Raw genomic sequence first — 26,034 nt, forward strand, 5'->3', positions numbered from 1 at the left:
CTTGTTTTTGTAAGGAAAATCTTGACCAAGTGGTTTGTCCCCAGTCTTGCAGAGACCACAATGCTTTCCAGCATTATTTTGGGTGATGGTAACTAATTGTGCAAAACTTTGAGATTTGGGACATACAATGCTGGTATTGTAAGGTGAGATGAACATACTTGTAAACAAATACAGGCAAAAACATAGAGAAGGATCTTGGGATTTTTTTGAGGGTTTTGTTTTTCTTGTTCGTTTTTGAGAGCTAGTATTGTTCAGTAAAGCTGGTTTGTTAAATGCACTGTGTCCTTTTAATTTATAGGTGGTGCTAATACAAACAAATGTATTACAGAAACAATTTTGACATTAACCAAATGTTTGTTTGTTTGTTTTTATAGTCCACCTCACAATTTCCAGATTCTTCCAGAGAAGAAAATAAAAAGAAACCAGTATTGGAAAGACTTGGAAATTTGTTTGGTACAGGAAAAAGGAAAAATGTCAAAAGTTCACTAGAACACACTTCACATCGGAAAGGCGAGAGGTCAGTTTCTCCTCACAGAGTGCAACCAGTATACTGTAGGCACATAAAGGAAGGACACGAAGCTCCCCAAGTACAGAAGCAAGCAAGAAACATAGGTGCCGTTTCTGCGACGCAGGAATATAATTTCAGTGGTGAGGTAGGACCACCGTATCGCGATACCATTTCAGAATGGAGTAGTAGGGGAGTGTCTTCTGACAGTGAGTGGTCAGCAGATTGGAGCAGCAGCAGTGAAACCATTAAAAACTCTTTCTTTGAGAGTAGCGTGAATGTGGAAACCCTGGAACTGGAGAAGGAATCCATCACAGATATAAATAATTCCACAACTCCAGATTTCATAAAAAGCTTGAGAAATTTGTCTAGTGAAGACTTAGAAAAGAGTATCTTAAGCCACAAGCAGCTTGTGAACACGTGGGTGTCTGAGGAGCCTGGGCATGCAAAACGAAAGGATTTGCCATACGAGTTGGAATCTGCGGTGAGTGAACACACACATTCTGCTAGAGTGTTAACAGTTGATATCTATCTAAGAAAAACAGACGAACTCCTTAATGAACCCGTGACTGTTACATCAGAAGAAGATTGTAGTTACTTGGACACAATGGATAAAAAATCTGCTAATAAAAGATCTGGAAAAAGGAGAAAATCTCAGTCGTCTAGTGACATTCCAAATGGAGAGAGAAACCAGACTGAGACTACTGCAAGAGAAGAATCTGTTTTTGAGGATGATGTCCCTTCTGAGGTGTTTTCAGACAAGATAATAAACTCGGAAAGAAAAGCGAAGTCTCCTCAACAGACTCCTGAAAGGAATTCCTCTTCCCCGGGTAATAATCAGGACTTAAAAGTTGGATCGGCTCACAAAGGGGCTTCTAAAACTGAGGCTGACAAAGGCAAGCAGCAGATCTCAAACACAACCCCTGCAAGGAGAAGATCATATAAAAAGAATCAGTCGGATGGTGTCCCCATCTCCCCTACGGGTTTGAAGGGCCAGGTAAAAGATTACTCCTCAAAAAGGCAACCTATACCATCATCAGAGAGTAACCCAATGACTAAAAGAACTTCAGTGGAAAAGGGAAGTATACCTGTGGCTTTTGGGGAAGACAGCTTGGAATCTCCCAAAGTTTCTTTGGCCGATAAGACAGAAGACACTGCCTTGGTTTTTGCTGAAGGCAGAAATGAGACCAAGGTAGTAAAGCATGGTAATGGTTCAGATGGAAGAGCTTTCTTGCGTACTGATGGGATTAAAAATGGAGACCTGTGTGTGTCAGCTGAGAGACAGACAAATTCTGATTTAGACATCTCAAAGCTGAAGAGTTTGGATGCTTCCAGAACAGTCATGACAAAGATTAGCCTGTAAGTAACATAAACTAGTTTACCTTATCCCTGTACCCTTTGCCTGTAACTGTATTTAGGATTCCATAGGAACACTAGCTATGTTTCTGTTATCTGTCTAGATTATTGTCAATTAAGAACTGCCTTTTTTTTTTTTAATTTATCATAGTTACAGTTGCCACTTAACACATGTAAACTACAGTGCTTGTTAGAATTCTTTTTTCCATTTTTCTTATGGATAGGGAATTTCTTTGTATTTCAATTCCATTATATGAAATAATATATGTAGAAGCTGCTCTGTTGTCATTGTCAGTGCCCCCATTGTTGCTCAGATTCAGCTGTTATTAACCTTAATGTAGTTTTGCCATCTGTAACCAACTGAGGATGTGGTTGAAGATTTCGTATATGAAAATCTTTGAAATCGTTGAATAAGGAATGTGTTCAAGTTGTTCTTTGAAACAACTCAAGTTCTGCTGTTATTTTATGAAGAAATGTAGGATGCAATGTAGAACTTGATCCTTCAAATTATATGATAAATCACACTCCAGAAATTTGAATATGTATAGTTGCTTTCGTAAGTGTGTGCAGGATGAATCATGTACATTTTTATGCGTGTGAATAACATCAGGCATTTGCAGAATTATGCATATATTAGTGTGCAGGGTTTGGTTTTACACTCAAAGAAATTGTCATGTCAACAGAGGTGATCAGTGTTTTCCTTAGGATTATAAAGAAGTGGATGTATTTCTGACTTTCACTGTAATCACTAATATGAGTCCAGCAATTGATTTCCTGCATTCTTTTACATTCTCTTCTACAGTGAATCATTTTATTACATCCATCATTTCTGTTGTTTGATTGTCACAGCTATGTGCTATTGCTTTCCTCATTCTGGTACATTCATTTATAGGTGTCAGAGTACATTGAATTCTGTAGGTCCACCCGAGGTACACTGAGCGTTCAGAATTGTTCAGTTGTGTTAGAGGGATGTGAAGGTTCAACATTACGGTTTAAGAAACACATGTGTTTCCAGTTATGCTTCCTGAAAAGCATGGGAGCAATTGAAACAATTTCCTTTGCATGATTTGTAATCCTCTACATCTGATTTGTAACTGAGTTAAAAACAGCTACCACTGAAAGTTAAATTGTGGTATTTTTGTACATGGTGATGCTTTGTCATTTGGCAGTATAGATCACAGATTTTAAACTGAAGTTTTGTATTTTCACAACTTCAAAGGAAAGGTAGCTCTCATATTTTTCTCTTTGTGTCACTGTCATTAGTGATGATGAAGTTATAAATGCTTGCGTAGCTGGATTTCATTTTCCTGGGTATCTCCTTGGCTTGTTGTACGGTGAATTATCTTCTGCTGTACTCATAAAGTAATATTCAACTATCCTTTCTGACAGATTTAATTTTAATCAATAAACAGCCTGTTCTATTTCACCTGACTTTGTGGGGTGTGTGACACTGTGTCTTGGGCTTATCTGCTGCTATTGGAACTTTAGTCCTGGGTGGGGACTGCTGTGTTGCATGCAGGGTTCCTGATGCATCTGATAGCTGTCATTGCACAGTACCACACAGCTTCTCTAGCCAGACAGATTGGAACGCTATTGCCTGATATAGTTTGTAGTCATTCATCAGAACACATGAACTATAAACTGGATGTGCTACTGTAAAATGGGAAAGGAAAAGATGATGCTATTACTAGAAACAGGTGTGGTTTTGTTCTCTTGTTATGGCTTTGAACTAGAGAACAACAGATAACTTTTCCATTTTCAAAGGTTAAAAAATTACGGTTAGATACTTCACATGAATCCCTTTCACATTGAGAAATACTAATCTACAGACTCATTTGCCTCCTATAAGATGGATTTTGTATAATTGAAGTAGTTTTCACTTAAAAATTCATAATGTCTCTTACTAATGACATCGTGCCAATTCTGGGAATCATGTTTCTTTAGAAACAATTCTAAAAGAATTTTTAAAACATTTTGCTGGTTCCCTGCAAGTAATGATAACATTTTCTGTCTTCTCTCCTTTTACGTCTGTGTACTGGGCAACTTGGAAGTCACAGGATACTTTTTTCCTAGCTTTTGCAAGGGAAACATACAGATTTGAGACTAAACTGAGGTTGGTGGTACATCTTAATCAGCAAATAAAACCTTAGGCAGTAGTTATGTTGATGTGCTTAGCAGAAAACTTGGCTTCAGTTGTCATATTTGATGTTCAGACATGGTTTTGTAGTTGCCTTTGCATTTATGCCACTCGTTGAATTATTCTGCTCTGTTAACATGCCATTTTTCTTTGCTCACTTCAATCCGATGTTTTGGCATCAGTGTTTTTTGGCATCAGTTACGTGCTTGACATGGTCGTTTGGACAGTATGCTTCAACTATGTGACTCACCTTCCGTTTATGACTATATTGGGAGAGGTTTAACTGCTTGCTCCCACAGGTTAGCTGCAAGGTGTAGCTAGCTGAAGAGAAGGACATCAGTATTTTTCTTGTGCCTGCTTGTTCCTGGCATTGCAGATCAGCAACAGGTAGTAGGGATCAGCCACACTGGCTGTTTGTAAGAAAGCGTTTGCGCGTGAAGTGAATCCATCTTTCAGTGCTCTTCCCCCTTACTAGAGGGGGGGCTTAAAGGATACTCAAACAACATCTCCTTCATTTAAACAAGCTTAGAAACTCAGTTCTTGCAATAAGGCCCATCTTCTGGCTGTATTTAAAATCAGTATTTCTTAGTGTGGAAAAAGGTGTAATGAAAAGATGAGTTGGAGGAGGCCGGTGTTGTCGTTTAACCCTAGCCAGCAATTAAGCACCACACAGCCACTCGCTCACTCCTCCCCCCTCTCAGTGGGATGGGGAGAATGGGAAAAAAAGTAAAACTCATGGGTTGAGATAAGAAGAGTTTTAAGAACTAAGATAAAATATATTAATAACAATGATATTAAAATAATAATAATATAATGAAAAGGAATATAACAAAAAGAGAGAGAAATAAAACCCAAGAAAAGACAAGTGATGCATAATGCACTTTCTCACCACCCACTGACCAATGCCCAAGCAGCGATGTGCCCCTCCTGGCCAGGTTCCCCCAGTTTATATACTGAATGTGACATTCTGTGGTATGGAATATCCCTTTGGCTAGTTTGGGTCAGGTGTCCTGGCCGTGCTCCCTCCCAGCTTCTTGTGCACCTGCTTGCTGGCAGAGCATGGGAAACTTAATTTTGGGTAAGTGCTACTTAGCAACAACTAAAACATCAGTGTGTTGTTATCAACATTATTCTCACACTGAATCCAAAACACAGCACTGTACCAGCTACTAGGAAGAAAATTAACTCTATCCCAGCCAAAAGCAGGACAACCAAATGTAATGGATGGAGCTCCAGGGCTGAGCTTTATATTGCTCTTCAGTCTCAGCTGTTTTGCTACTGCAGCTACTATACAGAAATACTGCAGAATGTAAGATACAAAGTGCTGAAGTGATTGTTTCTGTATAAATTTGCAAAGCTTGAAACTATACCTTTGAGGTGTTACCTGTTCATTTAAAACAGATTTTAGGCATGGCTGATAACTATCAGTGTTAACCATTAAACTTGCTTGTGTCAAGGCATACAAGGAGAGATGGATTTTATTAGGGAGTTACCTGTTGTTATGCTGAAATGCACTTAGTAGTGCAAGTGACAGGCTGACAGCATGCTATGGAAATGAGTCTGTTAAGAAAACTGGGCTGTTAGTGATACCTCTTGAAAATACAGGTAGAAGGAGAGATTAAGTACATTTTTCTGATCAGAAAAGGACATGAAGGGTCCTGGTGAACAGCAAATTCAGCATGTGTCAGTAGTGCATCCTTGTAGCAGATGAAGGCTAAGCCTGTACTGGGCTATGTTGGCAGGAACGTAGCCCGCAGGTCAAAGGAGAAGATACTTGGTGCTCATGCGGCTGCATTTGTGGCGTTGTATCGAGTTGTACCCCTCCCTCCTCTTCCAGTTCTCTTCTCCTGGTACAAGAGAGATCTTCACAAGTTGGAGTGAATCCAGTGGCGAGCCATTAAGAAGGTGATGACACTGGAGCATACTATGAATGAGGAGAAGCTGAAGAGCTTGATTTGTTCAACTGAAAGAAGAGAAGGATTTGGGTAGACCTCAGTCATCTCTCACTACCTAGAGAGATAGTATAGAGAAGGCAGAGCTACATTCATCCTTGAGGTGTGCAGTGAAGAGACAATGGCCATGATTGCAAGTTGCAACAGTGACGTTTCAGTGGGATATAAGGCCAAAATGATTCCCAGTGACAGTGGCTGATCTGCTACAATGCTTCCCTGGTAAGGCTGTGAAATCTCAACCCTTGGAGATACTCAGAACTTGGTCAGACAAAGCCTTCAGCAATTTGATCTAACTTTGAAGCTGTCCCTGTTGGGGAAGCAGGAAGTTGGACTAGCTGACCTTTAGAGGTCCCTTGTGACTTACATTCTTCTTCCAAAAAGAAAAATCATAGAATAATTTAACTTTGAAAAGCTTAGGGAAAGCAGTCATACTGCAAATGAGGAGTGACTAAATAGATTTAATTTTATGCTGTGTGATAGTTGCCTCCCTGCCTTCCCCCTTTCAGGAATAATTTTTTTCTGTTTCTAGACTTAAATTTTCCAAGTGTGTTTTATTAACACCTATCTGAAGTATGGCCAGTCATTTTTAAGTTTAATATTTCCTTTTTTATTGATCATGTGTTCTTCATAAGAACCTTCCAGTTGTGAACCAATGTGAGCAGGCCAGTAGTTACAGTGAGCACTGTTGGGAAGTCTTCTCCAAAAAGACATGGTGATTTTTAACAGTTGCTTTCTGTATAGATTCTCAGGCAGCTGATTTTGGGTTCCTTCTGTTATTTCAGTAAGTTTGTTCCTTATGGTTTTCCCAAGAAAAGAAACTTGTACAATGGCAAGTCTTGCTTTAGTAGGGTTTACTTCCCTGCTTGGGATGGATTTCTTGAGGAAGAGGAGAAAGGAGTGATCTCAGTTTTTGGGTGGTTCATGTTAACTCACTTGTACCACATGCTTGTTTCTTGGGCTAAAGAGCTGTCTGAGAGCTCAGTGAACACAGTTTGTGTAGGTAAAAAAGAAGAAAGCTCTTAAATACCAAAATTATCCATTGACCGATGGAGCATTTGAGGCCCCGGAGATTGTTGCTGCAAGCTAGTTTGTTTTATCTCCCATCATTGTCGGTTTTCATGTAGTGCCTGTTCTCCCACCGCTGATTGTCTCCAGATTCCTGCCTTTGAGGCGATGGTGGGCTCCTTGACACTCCTTACATCTGACTGATAAATTTTGGAGACATGTGCCCTGCATCTTCACAGCTGTTCATACTATTCCTGCAGTAGCAAGTGACATGCACAGATAACTTCTGCTGGATGTAGGTATTGAGAGGAAGGAGGCTTAAAACCCTCAGCTGCATGTCATCAGCCTTCTGCTGTAGTACATGAGTACTGTTGTGTTATGTACTTGTACACACTTCTCTATCCACCCTGGAGAAGTTTCTGTGTTTCCTAATTCAATTCTTGTAAAATCAGCGTGGTTAGTTTACACAATTTAAATTGTTAGCTAACTAATGGGAGAGTCCTCACATGTGGTGTTCGCTTAGCCAAGTGGTGATGCAGTGATTAGGGACAGTTACCTTTTCCACTGGCAATAATAAGGCCAGAAGAGGTCTTTCACTCGATTTAAGGTTGCTTCTGCAGTGTAAGGGCTGCAAAGAACCTGGGCAGATGTCTTCAAAACTTGCTGGAGAGGTATATTCAAATGTTAACCAACTCATTATCACCTTAATGAATTGGGATTTGTTTCCTAAACTCTGTAGGGGATTGCATGCGTGTAATTTATTCTGCCTTTTCGCTATTAAATTTTCATGTCTGTCAGTCATAAGTAGTTAAATTTTCTGCCTCAATTGCAGATGCTGTAGGCTGCTGTGTTTTTTGTTTTACTGAGCATTAAAGAACTACATACATGTTTAAAATGCATTCTTAGTGTCTAATTTTTTTGTTTGTATAGTTACTGCTGTTTTAGTTAATTCCTTCTGAGATACCAAAATTTAAACTGAATATGACTATGGAAAATTTCATTATAATGCTACATTTTATTGTTTTGAAAATTGTTACAAGTCTTTTCAAGATTAATCAAAGATGTAACTCTGTATCACTTTGCCTCCTGTAGTCCAGCCAAACCGAAGAATGTAGAGCTGAATTTTAAAGCACCTACGAATCAAGACAGTTTAGAAAGCGAGCAGGATACTCTTGAAAAACCAGTTAATAAAACTAACAGCAACATCGCCAACAAAATTTCCTTGTTTGAAAATAAATGCGCTAACCAGAGCCAGAGGCCTCCTGACATCCCTGCTTCAAAAAATAGTACTGTACCAAGCACATTTGTTGGCAGAGCAAAGCTGAAATTTGGAAAACTACCCAAGGAAAGCGAACAGCCTGATAAGACGCTAAATAAGCAAAGCAGTCGTCAGAAGTTACTTGAGAATGGCACACCAGAGAAAGAAAGCACTGCAGAATTGAAAGGCAAAAATGAAGAAGGCTCTGCCTCTTATGAGGATATTGGGAAGACAACAGAACTTAAAGTAAAAGCTGCAATATCTCTTTTTAACCAAAGCAGCAAAATTGATGCTAGTAGTAACTCTCTGAAGCAACCCGATCCAGAATTAACCACAGCTAAAAAAGAAAGTTCACCTTTTAAACTGTCCTTGCACTCGCCCAGTAAAAGTGAAAATGTTCAAGATACTTCCTACCAGAGAAATAACACAAACTCAGAATTCCACAGAAGTGAAGAAGAGATGCTGCCAAACACTGAGGTTTTATCACCTTGCAATGATGATAAATATCCTCTACCATCTCATCAGTTTTCTAGATTAGAATTGAAGAATACAGAAAATGGAGATAAAAAGGCAAAACCGGGAGATTTGAGCTTTGCAGCACTGCAGTATGATGACAGCAGTCAAGATAGTATACTGATATCAGAGCACAGCATCGATACACAAAAGAGCCCAGGCAAAACCTGTAATGGATCTGCTGAAGACGATAGCATTTTTGATTCCCCATCAGACATGAAGAAGTTTGCTGAAACAATAAAAAACTTGGACAGCTTGGTTTGTTTACCCCAGAAAAAGAAGAGGTCAAAGCTTCCCAAGTCCCCAGCACCCCACTTCGCAATGCCTCCCATTCATGAAGACAACTTAGAGAAGGTATTTGATCCTACTGTATTTACTTTTGGTTTGGGACTGAGGAGAGAAAAAACACAAGATCTGTTACCAGCCCAACAAATTAAAATGCAGAGCCTGGAAACGATAGCAAGAGTCAGGCCTAAGCGTGCATCAACAGAGCAAAGTATCATATTCAAAGCCCTGCAATCATGCAATAGAGAGGAACCCGCCTTTAATCAGGAAATAAATGGAAAAGAGAATATTGATGGTACAGATGGTGAAATTAAGAGATCCAGGCTTGAAAAAAGTTCCCTCTTCTCAAGCTTGCTATCTTCTACATCTAAAGAAAAGTTTTTTAATCCTTCTGTTACCTCAGTAAATAACACCACAACTTTTACAACTGACTCCTCAGGGATGCCTCCTTTACAACAGGATGCTTCTGAGCCATTCGGCACGCCTCAAAAATCTGAGGTAATAAAAATGGTTCGTGAAATGCAACCATGTAAAATTTTGTCTACCTGCTGAATGAGTGTTAATTTTGAATTTGCAATTCAGTCTCTTTCAGATATGAAGTTTCCAAGTTTTGTGGAGAAGTACATGCAAGCAGATAGTGCAAAAAAAGAACTAAGTTTACAAATGCCCCACTATGGGAATCCTGAGAAAAGTTTTTCCAGCTGGTTAGGAACAAGCAGATATGAATCAAATGTCCCCACTGGTTTATTAGATGTGGATGTAAGTATTGTGGTGTTTAAAATCTGCCTGAAAAGTTGTCCAGCTTTTATATTTTCTGTAGATGATGTGCATACATTGTTTTGTTTTGTTTCCCCTCCTAAGGACATACATAGATTACAAATACATAGAGGTGAACATAGGTATGGTACCAGTTTCATCTGATGTTGGCTACGCATGAAAATGAGATAGCATCTATTAATACGATTATATTTCTTCATGGTGCTCTTATTTTGAGACCTTTCACAAATATGAATTGAAAGTATATGTTTGAATATGTCTTCATACTTGATTTTGTATTATTTTGAAACAAATCTCATGCTAACTTTAATTTTTTGTTGTAAATTAGTAAATGTTTTCTGTGAACTTCAGAAAACTTGTGCGTGCTTCTTCTGTTGACAGTAATTGCTCTCCTCTTCCAGCAAGACATTCAGCCATTGCACTGTTAAATGAGTAACAGGGCAAACTTTTTTTAGCCCTCTTTTTTTGTTCCCAGTATTCCCATGCATTTGATAGAAAATATATATTCTTTAAGAATACTTTAAGAACTGGATAGTAGTGATTATTGAAAGTGCTGCTACAGTGGAGGGCTGTCCGTTTGATTGTGAGCATCTATTCATCATGAGTGAAGACAGACTTAGTTTTCCCATTGAGGCAACTTTATCCTAATGTGGGAGAACTTTGTAATTTCTGTTTTCAAAATGCTGAACCAATGTCCTATAGTATCTGCTATTTCTGTTGATGTGGGCTCTTACTGTTACCTGAGAGGAAAACTATAATCAGGAGATCTAAGAATCGTGGGAAGAAGTATGTTCTCCAGAGTTTAATAGCTGCATTAATGTGACCTGTGGAATTGAAGCAGCATGTAAGAAGTTTGAGAAATACTGTTTCAAAGCTACTGGTTATTTGCTGTTACAGTTCTACTAAAAGGAGTGGGGGAGTAGTAGAAGTAACTCGTTCTTCTTCACCTTGCAGAAGGAAATCATCCATGGTACCTTGCAATTTTGAGGATGTAGATTTTTCTCATATGGGAAGTTTTTTAATTACTGCAGGGATGAAAATTAGGGGGGTTATTTGCAGTGATGTAGACTTACGCTGCCAGTTAAAAAGGCTGTATTACTCTGGATGGTCCTGCTTGGATTTCAAAACCTGAGTTTAAAGCAAAATGGCTAGTACGGATTGTTTTTTTGCTAGTTAAACTGTTGTTTCTGAGGGGGTTTCAATTTTTCAGTAGAGCGTGGAGGCCTGATATGGCAAGGAGGTATGTACATGCGTAAAACTGCTCTTGAGAGAAGCCTGTTAGGCTCCAAAGGGTTCTAGGACTTCTGCAGCACTATTGCTGACTGTGAATTGTCTTGCTTAAGTTAGGAACTGAAAATGTTTCTATGATATGTACCTACTGTGCATCTTCCACCGACTAAGAAAATGATGATGCAATGGCTAATGGGTAATGTGAAGGAAAAGAGTAAGGGCAGCCCAAAACAATGACTCTGGCATTCCTTAAAACACAGAGCAAGTTCTAACTGGAATTGAAGCACTGGCTAAAAAAACCAGTCATGCTTCAACGTGTCTTGATAATGCCTACAAAAATCTGATGGTGGTTAGGAACTCTGTCCTGAGACCACTGCCTTCCTTGCATGCTGACTAATATGTTCTCATTAGTTCCTTGCACGTGTTGCTGGTTATCTTAGGCTGCAGCCTATTTAGGGGTAGGATCGATTTGAGTTTTTTTGTTTGTATGAATAGTTCCTAGAAGAATGAGACCCTGTCCCAGAAGGAGCGCTCCTTTCCTTACTAGGAAACCAGATGCATAATTGCAACACTTCCTTTATTTGTTTTAAGATGACGTGATGCAACCACAACTTTCCCATATATTCTATATCATCTAATTTGCCACTGAATTCAACATTGTTTAGATTTTGTATACCTCAATGTGGGGGGGTTTTTTCAGCGTTTTTAGTCTATCACTTACGCACAGAGTCTCAAGACTTTTGAAGAAATCTATCTTGTTACAAGGTGTTCATCACAAAATTTATTATGTTAGCTAGTTCATACATGCATATGCCATCATGCCTCTTCAGTCTCTTCCTATATTCCTTCAAAATTATTTCATGCTTTATGGTTACCAGACATTTAAACTTTCATTAATTTCTTTAGCATTGTAGAGCATGTACTTTATTAATGCCAGTTTTTTAAGTATGAAACTACTGGAATATATAGGAAGCTGGTCAGAAAGATTTTAAAGTATTTCAAGACTGGTTGATGTTAGTTGGCTTCAGTGAGATGATAATTCAGAGTTTTTATAAATAAAAAAAGGTGTGTAAATTTGTACATTTGTGGCAAGATACTGCTCTTCAGGAGGAAGAAGGAATTGAAGCAGTAAGTAGGTGTAGTTGAAGTGTTCTAACCATTTTACTGTTCAGATTAATTTTTATTTTATTAGCTTAATGAATACATTTCTGGCTTGGGGTTTTTTTTGGTGACTTTTCTCTCCTCACTGTCTATTAGGCACTCTCAAGAAATGGACAAAGTAAAATCAATCCCAGACCTGGCAAGGTAAGATCAATTTTATTATCTTTACTGTTCCTCTCTATATTTAAAGCATAGCAAGATTGAATTATATGTTGTTGCTATTTGTGGGTTTTTTGTTTTGTTTCAACACAGCTGGTGATACACTGTGAATCAGACTATCAAAAAAATGGTATTGAAGTTTTCCATGATGTTCTGGATTGCAGTTCTTGGGTTTTGTCCCCAACAATTTTAGTTAAAGTCATCAGAGGATGGTAAGAGATTAATTTTTACTCTTTATCATTGGCCTATCCAAAAATCTTTTGAAACAGAACCAGCATGTAATGCACAGTAGGTCTGCCTTGCAAATGACAATGTAACATAGACACCCGTGAGCGAGAAACGTGGCATTTTACCTCAGCAATAGGAAGTTCTGGGTTGGGAAACTTACTTTGCTGACAGATTGAGTGAGTGTTACCATCGGGAGGGGTGCAACGTTTCACCAGGCATAGGCATGGGATGAAATGACAGATTCTGTCCAGCTATGCTGCCCTTTGACTCCTCTCCACTTTATGGGTTCTTACATAGTATTTGCATTGGGCTAAAAGACAAACAAATGATCTTAAAGCCAGGTCTGACATGGGTTTTGATGCAGAAGATTTTTCCTGTCCAAATCCCATGTCCAAATGTATTAAGGTAGTGCTGTAGAGGTAATTGACTGTTTCTCTAACAAGTTCAGAGGGAATTTTTCTCTAAAAGCTAGATTGCCTAAGAGTAATACAAAACAAGTTCATCTCCTACATTCTTCATAGCATTAACAGAACAGCCATTATTAGTGTGGATAGCATGGCAAGTCAAGTTGTGGCCAGGCTATAATACAGTCAAATAGCAGGTTCTCGAAAGCAGTGATGTGATATAAGCAGCAGAAACAAGGGCTAACTTCAGTAGGAGGTACTGGGAAGCACACTGATTGCTCTTTACCTTCAGAAAACTGGAATGAAAATCTTTTGATCTGTGTGAACCAGGTTTTCTTTTCCAGCAAGGTCTAGGGGACTGAGGTGTTTTTTCCCCCTTCAACTGAGAGCTCCAGGGGAGGGTTTTGTATTTGCAGATGGATATAGTTTTTATCTAGTTATATATTCAAACCTGCCATTAAAAACAAAGTTGTGCTTGTCTTCTGAACAGTCTTATCATTCTTTGGCATATCTAGACCAGCCCTTGTGGATCCAGGCTGCTGTTCACAGGATCCAAGTAGCTTGTCTGTTTATACATGATGCAGCAGTCTGCAGCATCGACATTTCTGACCTACAAATTGTTTCAGCTTAGTATCTCATGCAAAAGTCTCGTATTATAGACAGTAGTCTTGCTGCCCCAAATCATCAATTTTTAAAAAGGTGGAGGCGTTCTTGATGAAATTACAAAGCCAGTAGTAGGCATCTTTGGTTTTATCATTGGTTTTAAAAGTATCACAGAGACCAGAAATGGCTTGCATCAGCAGTGTTGGGTGAATAAGCTGTATTGGGGTGGCGGGAAGGGTCTGGAAATAATAACTTCTTATGAAAGACTTTGTTAAATGGGAGCGTGATTTTTGCAAATCACACTTGATAAGGCACCATTAAAAATGAGAAATTTTTATTTTAAGCTGGATACTCTATGAGAAGCCAAATTTTGAAGGCCCCTCTATTCCCCTGGAAGAAGGAGAGCTGGAACTCCCAGATATTTGGGGTACAGGTACTTCAGAAGAGCAAAACGAATGTAAATCTCTAAAGCCTGCAGTGATTGGTTCAATAAGACATGTTGTTAAGGCAAGTAATACAAGTAAAGAAAATTTTATATAGATCTTAATGTTTGGTGATGTTTGATACGAAGTGTGATTGGTGTATTAGGGCACAAGCGTAACATGAGTTGTAAATGCATGAAACAGTCTTCCACGTTGAATTTCTTGTTTAATCACAAAATAAACATGGGGGCTTTTGCACACTGGGGATTATAGTAACATCCACTGGAAGGATAGGGCAGGAAGAAAACTTCGTGGTTTTTATTAGAATAGCCTCCAAAATGCTATGTACAGCGTATGCTTTTTAGCCTGGTCAGACTCTCAGGGAAAACATCTCAAAAAAACATTCCACAGACTCATAATTTCCAAAGATGTGTGTGCCTTTTTCTTCTTTTTTAAATATAAACCAAATTTACGCTCAACACAAATTTCAGTGTCAAACACCAAACCTTGTTTGATACTCAAAAAATAGCTCTGTATGCACAGACTTACCAGGGAGTTTCACACGTGGTGAAACAGCCTTCCTCCATGCACTTTTAACCTACCATTAAGTAGTTACCTGTGCAGGTTGCCAAAACAAGCATGAGCTATAAAGTTATTTGACTAGGAAAGGAAAAAGGAGGAATATATATTGCTTGTAACTAGAATTCTTGTTTAAATTCCAGTTCTCTTCAAGAATGGCTTGCTTGGTGTTGTTTAAGGATTTAATTTGCTAGAGGAGATCTTAACTGATGAAAGAAGATGCATTCCTGCCTAGATGGCAGAAAGTAAACAACATAAATGCTGCTTAGAGATTGACTGACTGTCTTGGTCCAGACAGACAGGCAAACTGGCCTAGTTATACTTTTATTATAGGCATCTAATAACAGTAGTAATTGACAAGGGGGGAAACAATTTAAAATAAAGAGGTGTTTCAAAACTAATTTAGTTATGCATATTAATTACAGAACTCACAGCACCGATTATGTGATTATGACAATCTTCATTTTTTAGGATTACAGGGTTTGCCGAATTGATTTGTATACGGAACCTGAAGGGTTAGGAATCGTGACTTCCTTTTTTGACGACACTGAAGAAACAGGGGTGTTCGGCACTACTCAGAAGACTTGTTCTATCAAAGTACACTGGGGCATGTAAGTGTGTAGTTCTGTATGAACATGTACTGCTATGAAAGGAATTTGTTTTAAACTATTGGTTACACGTATCAGACATGCAAGCAGACTGTTCTAGTCCTATATTTTGGTACTATTTGTTGACAGTGGCATTAGTACATCATTGTAATGCTTCACCCTTGGAGGGGCTGACCTCTTCAAATGTTTTGTTAGAGCCAGTTTTTCTTCTTGCATGTAGTAAAGACAGAGTAACCCTTGTGTATTTGTAGCAATAGAGTGAGTTCGCCTCTCCTGTTCTTTCTCATTCAGGCAAACATCGTAAGTGAGAGTGGGGGGATGAACTGTTATGTTAAGACCACATTTCCTATTTGCTTTCCTCTAAACTTGAAATCATTGTACTAAAAGAAGAAAATTTTCAAGCCCTTGTGTTACAAAACAAGACACTGTCATGTGTAGACTCTGGAAAGCATTCTTGTATTTCACAGTGCATTTTAATCAGTGGTTTTATGGTGATGTTTAGGACATGTATGTTATGTCACCTGAAAATATCTAGCTGTCTAGATGTAATCTAGGTATAAAGTATGTCATAAAGTAAGTAAGCTTTTATGAGAAGGGTGACCTCTAAGGAACAATCTAGAATACTGTACCAATGGTAGTTTTAATAATTTAATAAACAAACCTGTAAATCAGCACTGAAAATGTGCCTCAAAGTGGTACTGGGAAAAGTATGCAGAAGAGGGAGTCTGCTTTCAGAAAAAGTGAGAGAGTGGAACCACTTTCAGTGGTGTTGGGTCCTGCTGATCATTTTCCAGGATGCACAGACCTTGGTTGGTACCTGTTGGCCATGTTGTGTTTGGGCACTGATAGCATTTGCCTTGATGGAAATGGTCTATTTAACTATCAAAAAACTGTCCACCAAAAGAGAAGTGTTGCATGCCACTGCAAAGATGTATTCAAATATGCAACATGATACATGGGGCATTTTAGTTATTACATAAAGGGTATTTTATATGATTAAATTTTTACACCTTGATTTGGGAAACAAAATGAAGCACTCGGGTATATAGGGAAATGTTAAGATGTCCAAGTAGTAGGTTCTCTGACAGGAAGTTATTTCTGTTGAACTGCAAGCTTAATCCAAATTACATGTCTGCCAAGAGCAGTTAAATCAGGTATGTTATTTGGAGGTTGATTAATAATTGACTTCATCTACCCTCTCCACTTTATTTCTGTCTCTCACTTAAAAGCATTCTGTGAATAGTGAAATTACTAAAATTTTTGAAGGGAAGCAGAGCCTGTGCACATCTCTCAGACTGGTCCTTATTTTGCATCTGTGTGACAGTGGTTTTGCACTAAATCTGTGTACAGTCTTAATTTCTCTCTGTTGCATTTGAATCCCTTGAGGGAAGGCAGACTAATGTTTGCACCCGGAAGTAGAATAGACAATTGAAAAATAATCTTTCTCAGATGTCAGTTTATTAGTTCAGTGTAGAAAGAAGTTGCTTCTGCTGATTGCTTGCATGAGAAATTCAGTAAATTGCTGCTTTTTTGCACATTGCAGGTTTTTGCTTTCGTTTAGTTTACAGGCATGGCATAGTTCACTGTATTGGCAGTGGAGGGAGGCTCTGATTCTGAGTCACCTTGCCATGTGGGTGTGGTTGTATCTTCTTAAAGTTTCCCAGTGTTTGTGCTTAATTGTTGTTTACTAAAAGCTGCCAACAAAAATGAGTCAATGCACCTTTTATCTTCTGATTGTATCACCTCCTTGGTCTTCCATATGTTTAAATTCTTGCAGTGAAGTTAGAATCATAGAATCGTAAAATCATTTAGGTTGGAAAGACCTTTAAGATCGAGTCCAACCGTTAACCTAACCCAAGTTCACCACTAAACCATGTCCCTAAGCACCATATCTCCACATCTTTTAAATACCTCTTGGGGATGGTGACTCCAACCGCTTCCCTGGGCAGCCTGTTCCAATGCTTGACAACCCTTTTGGTGAAGAAATTTTTCCTAATACCCAATCTAAACCTCCACCGGCACAACCCGAGGCCGTTTCTTCTTGTCCTATCACTTGTTACTTGAGAGACAAGACCAGCACCCACCTCACTACAGCCACTACAGCCTCACTACAGACACTTCCCTAGTCCTTCTGGCCACGCTATTTCTGATACAAGCCAGGATGCTATTGGCCGCCTTGGCCACCTGGGCACACTGCTGGCTCATATTCAGCAGGCTGTCGACCAATGCCCCCATGTCCTGGCAGCTCTCCAGCCACTCTTCCCCAAGCCTGTAGCGCTGCTGGGGGTTGTTGTGACCCAAGTTCAGGACCCGGCACTGAGCCTTACTGAAACTCATACAATGGGCCTTGGGCCATCGATCCAGCTTGTCCAGATCCCTCTGTAGAGCCTTCCTACCCTCAAGCAGATGAACACTCCTGCCCAAGTTGGTGTCATCTGCAAACTTACCGAGGGTGCACTCGATCTCCTCATCCAGATTGTTGATAAAGATATTAAACAGAACTGGCCCCAGTACTTGATCCCAGGGGAACACCACTTGTGACTGGCTATAAATTGAGGGCTTACTGGGCGGTGTGACTACAGGACACGGAATATCTAACATTTGGCTATAGACAGCAATAAAGCTAAAGTTCCTTGTTTGTTTCTTGGAACCATATGTCTGCAGTGAAACTATACCAACTTCTGCCAGTTTACATCAGCTTGGAATCTACCTTTTAAGCATGATAGTGATGGATTATTTTAATATCTTTCTGATGTCACGAGATTTATACATTATGATACTTACATGATTAAATGGTTGGCTGCATAAAGTATTTCTGTTTAATATGTGTTTTATACTGCTCCGTGCTGCACTTCTGAGGATCAGTAAATTTAACTGGAAGAAATACATTGCCATCCTTATGCAGAAATCAGCAGTATGTTTCGTTGTTTCCAGTAAGTGATTACTGCCTAAGATTTTCTTGAAAAAAACTTTGAAAAACTGCTGTTGCTGTCCCAATCAGGAATTTTGAAAGTCTTTCAAAGCAGATTTATTAGCAGATAGAAGCCATGAGAAAGTAGACTTCTAAGGAGTTGTCAAGTTTCTCTATGTATTAGTAAATAATGCAAGTTTAGAATTTTCTGTTGAACAGATTTTGCAACAAATCCAAGTCTAGGTTAGTAGAGATCTTTCAACTTCTTGAAAATTGGTTCTGTATATTTTAAAACTATTCTAAAAATAATACAGAGTAAGCTTAAGTCTTGAAACTTTAGTCTAAAACTTGGGTTGCCTTAGATAAGACAGAGTCAAATTCTTAACTCTTTGTTCATTGTACTGATTTTTTTTTTTTTAGTCTGTTCAAAAAAAACACATGCATTATTGGTGGTTCCTGCACAGGCACAGAAGTTTGCCAGCATGCCAGCTTGTAGCTGGCAATTTTGATGGTAAAGAAACAAAGTTTTATTAAGGGTACAGTGATGTCATTTCTAAAGTAAGCATATTGTCTCATTCTTTACTGTTCAGAAACGTTCTGGCGTTTTTATCTTTTGCTTTCCTCCCCCCACCCTCCCACTTTTAGATGGCTAATTTATGAAGAACCTGGTTTCCAGGGAGTCCCTTTAATGTTGGAGCCTGGTGAATATCCTAATTTAGCGTTCTGGGAGAAGAAGGAAGCCTACATTAGGTCCATGAGGCCCTTGAAAATGGTAAAGTACTGTTATTACTTGCAAGTTACATGACCTATGTTTATGTGTTATAAATAATGTGTTAAGGTGGCTAGATTCTTCAAGACTCACAAAATGTAACTGTTTAAAATCCAAAATTTTTAGTGTCTAAAATTCTTGAACTTTCAACGTTTGATTGCATCCATTTCTGCCTTTAATCTGCCTTCTTATTTTCACTTGTGTTCTTCAAGGAAGGTCTCATCTTAATTCTGTCTGTTTGTGAAGAGTTGATGACTTATAATTGCCTATAAGTTGTCTAACTATTTTTTTTTTTTTGACAGGGTGGTCGCAAAGTTGAATTCAGTGGAGAGCCAAAGGTAAAAGTCAACGTTTATTTGATTGTCCAGAGGTATTTTATAACACATGAACTACACATGGGTAGATAAATATATCTTGATCGTGTACCAACTACTGATGGTTTAGTGGCTGGTCCAACTGTATGTGACCACACCAAGAAAATGCAATCTCTGTCACATTTATGCGTCCATCACATACTTATATGACAGTATTAACAGCTATGTGGATAATGCAGATGGGTAATGAACATGCAAGCCATCATGTTGCATCTCAAAAGGAAAGACCTCTTGAAGAGAATAAAGAAATCCACTAGTACTTTCATAGTCTTGCCTCCCCCTCTATGTATCCATGCAAAAGAAACTGTCAGAATTTATCATGCACTCTGCAACTTTTCTTCATTTCCGCTACAGGTAATAATTTATGAGAAGCCTTTCTTTGAAGGGAGACATGTGGAAATAGAGTCAGAGGTCTTTATGCTTGATGACAAGGAATTGGAAGAAAAGACAAGACTTCCACTTACATCAGTGGGATCCATGAAAGTACTGGGAGGACTGTAAGTATGGGAATACACCAACAATATTTCCTCTTCAGCTGAAGCATAACTTTATAGGCTGGAAATTTCAGTGGACAAATTCAGTACCTGTTTATTTTCTCTGTTTTCACAGTTTTTTGGGTTTAGATATGTGCCCACGTTAAATTTGTAAATATTGACAGCAAAAGAACAAATTTAATAAACTGTATCTGCTCCATAACAACACGGAGTGGCAGTTGTCCATTTTCACATGCAGACTGTTTTGTTGTTGTTGTTCAGTTGGGTTGCTTATGAGAAGCCTGGGTTTGAAGGCCATCAGTACTTGCTGGAAGAAGGAGCGTATCGGGATTGGACAGACTGGGGTGGCTATGATGAAGAGTTGCAATCGCTGCGACCAATTGTTGGCGTAAGTTCCAGGAACGTGTAGTGGGCATCTCCTGCACTGAGACATCATGTTGCGTTTTCCTTATGATGCTTCTCTTTGCTTTAACAGGACTTCACGAGCTCCCATATGATAATGTACAGCGAAAAAGAGTTTGGATCAAAGGGTTCCAATATTAATGTGTTAGGAATTATTGCCAATTTGAAAGACACTGGATATGGGCTGAGGACACAATCTATAAATGTGCTAAGTGGAGTGTAAGTGATATTTTTAATCACTGTTTAATTTTAAATGTGCTATTCTTTTTAGAATTTTATAGTATTTGCAGATGTTTTTCAGCACTCTGACTTCTAATGTCTATGTGAGGTCTTCAGGTAAAATTTTCTGCCCTTGACAGCAGAATGTGAAAGGGAAAGTTTTTGTGAATCTGTACAATAAATTGGTTTTCTTCTCATAATAAGATGAGGGGTGCTCCCAGGAAACGTTGACTTACTGATACACGAAGTATGAAAGTATTTCATCAGAGAGCTTAGAAATAGTTTGTGCTCATGACTGTATGGTTTTCTTTTTTTTTTTTAAAGCGTTTCAACAGCAAAATTGTTATGGAACTGATTTCCAGTTGTCTTGTGTTTCACCAGAGGCAAATTCGTTGCTCTTTCTCTCATTTGTGTGTAAAATGGAGATAACTCTTGCCATGCTCACTAATGCATTCTGATATTAAGGAGACTTTAACTGAAAAGTAACATTGCTTTTGCAGTGAATCCTACAGGTTAATAGTGTTTTAGTACTGTGGTGGTGGTTTCTATTGGGTTTTTTTTCTAGCACAGTGGTTCCCAAAACTTTGCATTGGCATGGCCATTATACAACTCTTACTTTTGTGCCATGGGTGTTGTCATATGCAATTGATAAGTTGATAGACTTTGCTGTTTGATTTGTTCAGTACATCGATTGCAGATTGAGTTTCACAGCCTTGCAGACTGCATCAAAGTATTTTGGAAATACAGACAAGTACGAGCAATCATGTCTCCAAATACACAAAATTGCTTAAAGTAGTAGAACCGAAAGAGTGCGAGACGTGCAGTCTCTCTCCCTGCCTGGTATGGAGGTGACTTGCTGAAAGGTCTGCCTTACCCAGCCACACCCTAAATCTTTCTGTGTGTTATCTGTGCAATATCTCTGCAAGTTTGTCTGGATAAAGATTGCAGAATCAAGCTCAGTGCATTCCAGAGGAATGCTTTTCATTTGTATATGAATATGGTGTGACAGCAGAGTTTTTTCTGCCTGATGACCTTTGAAGCCACTGTGCCCTTCTGTTTTCTGTAATATGCAATGGAGATTCATGGGAAAGAGTCACCTCTGAAGCTTTGAAACAAATTGTGGGTTACCTATCATGCCTTTTGTGTAGTTTTAGTAAATATCTGTTACAGCTGAGATAAGAATCATACTTGAGTTTGAGTATTCTAGTAATTAAGAGTTACTCCAATACTGTGATGGTAAAGGCAGCTAGAAGTCCTTACAAACAAAACTCTAGTCCCACAGACTCTGCTATGGCTCCTGTAATCTCACCTTGTAGTCTCTTAAGAGCTAATTTGTAGCAATAAGCTTTTTAAAAGTTTACGTGCATTGTTTATAACAGGTGACTATCACGCAATTCGTAACAGTCTTGTATGACCCTTTTGTTTCTAAAGAGGTTGTGAGTGTTTGGGGGTTTTGTGGTGGTGTTCTTGCTAAATGCTAATAATAGAATATGTGTCAGAAAGGTAGAATGGTTCACTATGTCATGCTTGGTAATAAAATGCTTTATTTTAAAGTGTTAAGTAACTGTTCAGGTAAAAAATTTTTATATCTATCCTTCCAAGAAATCAGTTACAGAATGGTGAATAATCTGTTGAGAAATTTCCTGAGCTGTTCCGACTGTAATATAGATGATGTCATAGTGAACTGTGACAGATTCAGTAAGGCTTGTCGTAATATTTTGAAGTAACTTTCCTGGTATCATGTTGAAAATAATTTATTAAAAAAAATAAAAGTAAAAAAAGTAAGAAGACCTGAGCCTTTCCTAGCGATTTTTTAACTACAGGTGTCTGGGGTAAGCAGTTACAGCAGGAACAGATAACAAATGATCTGTATTTCCCACATAATTAATTTGATTGCCCTGTAATTTAAAGGGTATATCAAAGAAAAGAAAGCCTTACGCTGCAGTGCACAGATACTACTGAACAAGTTCTAAGCTAAACTGCATCTCTAAACTGTATGCTGAGGACAGCCCAGCTCTGCATTTGGGGAGTGAAAATTACGTTTTGGGGTAATTGAGTGCTAGCTGCGTTAAGATTTTCAGCTATTGTGTTTCTGAAGAATCTTTCCAAGCAATATTTTAACTTCTTTGCTAAATCCATTGTAAAGACATCCCCCCAAAAATATCCTAAGGTGATGAGGATTGACTTCTTTAAAAATGAAATGGTCTTGAGCATTCTTTAGAAACTGGCCAAGCATAAAACCCAAGATATTTTATTCTTTCACCATTAGGGTGGGAGAAAGCAATCCAGAGTGCCTGAAAATAGGAGAGGCCTTTCTTCTTTTAAGTAGGGTTTGATCTTTACTTCCAAACTGGCAAAATTTTAAGTGATGGAAAATGGAAGTATTTACTAGCAACGGGTAACACCCTTTACAAGTTTAAGCAAGTACTAAAATCAACTGTTGTACAATTTTTACTTCCTCTCTGCTTAAAAACTCTTCAAGCGTATATTTAGTAATGATCAAAATCACAGGAATTGCATGTTTGAAATGTGCCTTTTCTTTATCCATAAACACACCGAACTTTTGCCAAAAATACTGAAAAAGCCCCTGTCTTCTAGTTGATCCGTTTTGAACCTGGTGGAAGAACTTTTCCAGATTCGTTTTTTTACGTAGGCGTTTGTTTTACTGTGGTCATGTAATCAGCCTGGTTTTCCCCTAATTTTCAAGTAATTAGTTCATAGTGCAGACTTGGCTGCTTCTAGTGTACATATGGATAGTGATATTAAGGAAATCATTAGGCGATGAGTAGTTCATAGATAGGAGCCAGAATGTAGTAAATTTAATCTAGATGCACTCAGGAAGGTAACATGGGTAAAACTAAAGAGACATGAGGTACAAGAATGAACCTCCACTGGAGGCTGAAAAGGGTAAGAGCCCTTGGGTACCTTGTGGGAGAGCATTTCAAAGCTTCTACGTCTCTCCATCTCTGAACTGAGCTGAACTGACAAAAAACCCTCTTTCAAGGAGTTACGAAATTTAAGTTTGCAGGTCTTTTGCTGGGAATCACAACCATGAAGGGGCATGATAAAGAACCTGTTCTCTTTCTTTCCTATAAACAGAATTTTATTACCTCATCTTCTCTGTTAATCGTGCTATATAAATCTGCAAGTGCCAGTTAACTTCCAGGCCCCTCCTGTGGTCTATCTGATTAGCATGTATAGGCCAATTTAAACCCATTGTCTCCATGTAGTATTTAAACTTTAAAGATTGTGAATTCTGTTTCAGTCCTGAAGGAGTGCTTCTGTGCCTGAAAGCTTGCTTTTTACAACAGTGGCACTTAGTTTAATGAAGGTGTTGCCATTTCTTCTGTACCTGAGAGAGAAGGTCCTTCCAGGATTTAGGTAATCTGTCCTATCCTAAAACGAGTCTGGGCAATGCAGAAAGGGGGATTACTCCTCTCTGCTAGTATTAGAGCACAGGTGATGAGAAATGGCCAATGTTTTAAAAGATAAAGTTAGGTAAGATGAGTCCTGGGCTGACTATGGGCAAAACTGATTTTTGGCAAGTTATCTGTGTCTGGGTTCTTTTCTTGGCTGTTCTTCCAGACTGTTTGGAGCTGTGCTTATTAGACATCATATATAGAAGGCTTGGGGAAAGATACTGTGTGTGTAATAGTACTAACAATATAGAAATGACACTTTTCTCTATGTCTCTGGTTCTAGGGGCATGGATGGTGCAGGGGAGTGAAGGTCTCCAGCACTACGCCACCAGCAACCTGGGATGAGGCTGTTGCTCAGCCTAACTAAGGCAGTTTGAGGGCTGGGGGTCACAAAAACTGTTGTGTTAGGGGAACTCGCTCCCTGTGGGGCAGGGTTGTTGTTGCCAAGCTGCAGAGCAGTTCTTCAGTTTTTATGGTGCCCGGCAGCTGGGATGTGACTCTCTTGCTCAGATATGGAGGCAATGTCTTGCTCTCCAGGCCTTTCTGTGAAGTCAGAAGTTGGATTAAGGCAGTGCTCCTTCCTAGGGATAGTCTTGAGGTCTGACAGGTTTAGCTGGTACTAAATTCAGTTGCCTGTCCTTGATGTTGTTATTACTTCTCTCAGCAGCTTGTATGGGCTTCTGAATGAAGTGGAAAAGCACAAGTATTTCACCAGTAAGCCCTGGCTCTAAAAACTCTCTAACCACGCGGGCTGACTTGCATGGGAGGGTGGTACTTACTTAAATTGTATTGATTTCAACATAAACACATGTAAGTGAGATACATTGATTACTTCTGTATTCAGGTTTCTTTCTAGATGGGGAAAATGAAATAACTGCTTTTGAGAGATTCTTAGGAGGCATCTGTCATGTTTTATCATTCATTTAATATCAGAAGCACTTGTTTGTGTAGATGTTAATCAAGTTAAACTGTCGTGCACTGTAGCTGTACCCTGGCATTTCTGCATTGAAAAATCTAATGACCGTCTGCGGAAGAAACTGGTTAAGGGAACCGTATTTTCACAGCTTTTGGTATATGTGGCATACAGGTATAGACACACCTGAGACATTTGAACTGCCTGCTCAATTTATTGTACATACCGATGTCTCTTTGATTACTTGCTGTGAGGTGATTTTGAAATGTGCCTTGAGATGTGCCTTAAATAATTAGTGCATAACAAGTTAGAATAATTGATTATATCTGAGGCAAACCGAGAGATGTGAGTAGTGATAAATGTGAATCACTATATGAGGGTTTGCCATGGACAAATACTACCAAGTTCATACTTAGCACATACGTGTTGATGCAGCTTTATTTCAGTTTGAAGTTATCCCACTTTTTATATCTGCAGAGACTCTGGCATTTGTTCTTGGAATAAAATTGCAGCTTAAATAGAATCCAGTTGCTCGACACACCTAGATCACTATATGGTGATTTTAGATGGTGAGAGTTAGCCTCCACTGCAAATTTATAAGTTCCATATCGTTTTACTGCTTTATGATGTGAAATTTTTTGTTAATGTTGAAACTGTAAGAAGACGGCACTAAAAGTGGGTTTTGGCATAACCTAGCATACACTCGTTATGCAATGCGTTGGCTAAAATTAAAAGCTGGTTGACCTGTGAGTAGAAGATGATCTTGTAGAACTAGGAACCAGCAAGATGTCCTGATCCCTGCATAAATATAATGAATGAAGCTCAGCTGTTACTGTGGCCAGTTCTATCATTGACAGTCAAAGAAACAGAAATTTAAAAAAAGAGATGAGTTTAACAAAGAACCAGAATGTAATGATGGGGAAGTTTATCAGTTAAAGGCACCAGAATTTATGCAGGTTATCACAAAACCAAAGGTAGTGCTGATGTGGGAATGCTTTATCTGGGCTTTCAGTATGGAGCCAGAGTTAGGAGAACGCCATAATAGAAGGTTTATTGAATGTAGTAGAGTATGCATAGCAAGACGAGTTGATAGCAGATACCTAAGACTAGAAATAAAGCGCTGCAGGGGTAATTGAACGTTGGAGAGATATATGTAGGATTTTGTTGCTTTTCCAAGTGTGTATCTCAAAAGTTCAGTGTCTTTCAAGAAGGCGTATTCTGACTGAGACGGAAATTACGGGCTTGATGCAGAAATCTGAGTTTGTGGCCTGTGTCAGGCATGAGATCTGACTAATTATGATAATAGCTTTGAATTTAAAAATACTAATCTGGTCAAACTTGTGATGGTGTT

General features: G+C 38.8%; 1 protein-coding gene across 1 annotated transcript in view; it reads left to right on the top strand.

Moving 5' to 3' along the window:
- The first annotated feature begins 728 nt into the window (after window positions 1–728).
- The window catches only part of CRYBG1 (crystallin beta-gamma domain containing 1), a 43,710-nt gene continuing 18,404 nt past the window's right edge, over window positions 729–26,034 (top strand). The window contains exons 1-13 of the mRNA XM_074862215.1: window positions 729–1,864; window positions 7,576–7,626; window positions 8,048–9,509; window positions 9,594–9,770; window positions 12,276–12,323; window positions 12,432–12,550; window positions 13,918–14,080; window positions 15,046–15,185; window positions 18,739–18,865; window positions 19,165–19,200; window positions 19,591–19,733; window positions 19,992–20,118; window positions 20,206–20,351. Coding sequence (XP_074718316.1) covers window positions 1,113–1,864; window positions 7,576–7,626; window positions 8,048–9,509; window positions 9,594–9,770; window positions 12,276–12,323; window positions 12,432–12,550; window positions 13,918–14,080; window positions 15,046–15,185; window positions 18,739–18,865; window positions 19,165–19,200; window positions 19,591–19,733; window positions 19,992–20,118; window positions 20,206–20,351 — 3,491 coding nt within the window. The 5' untranslated portion in view covers window positions 729–1,112. The remainder of the gene's footprint in view (window positions 1,865–7,575; window positions 7,627–8,047; window positions 9,510–9,593; window positions 9,771–12,275; window positions 12,324–12,431; window positions 12,551–13,917; window positions 14,081–15,045; window positions 15,186–18,738; window positions 18,866–19,164; window positions 19,201–19,590; window positions 19,734–19,991; window positions 20,119–20,205; window positions 20,352–26,034) is intronic.

The sequence above is a fragment of the Strix uralensis genome, chromosome 3 (genome assembly GCF_047716275.1).
Source record: "Strix uralensis isolate ZFMK-TIS-50842 chromosome 3, bStrUra1, whole genome shotgun sequence".
NCBI lineage: Eukaryota > Metazoa > Chordata > Aves > Strigiformes > Strigidae > Strix > Strix uralensis.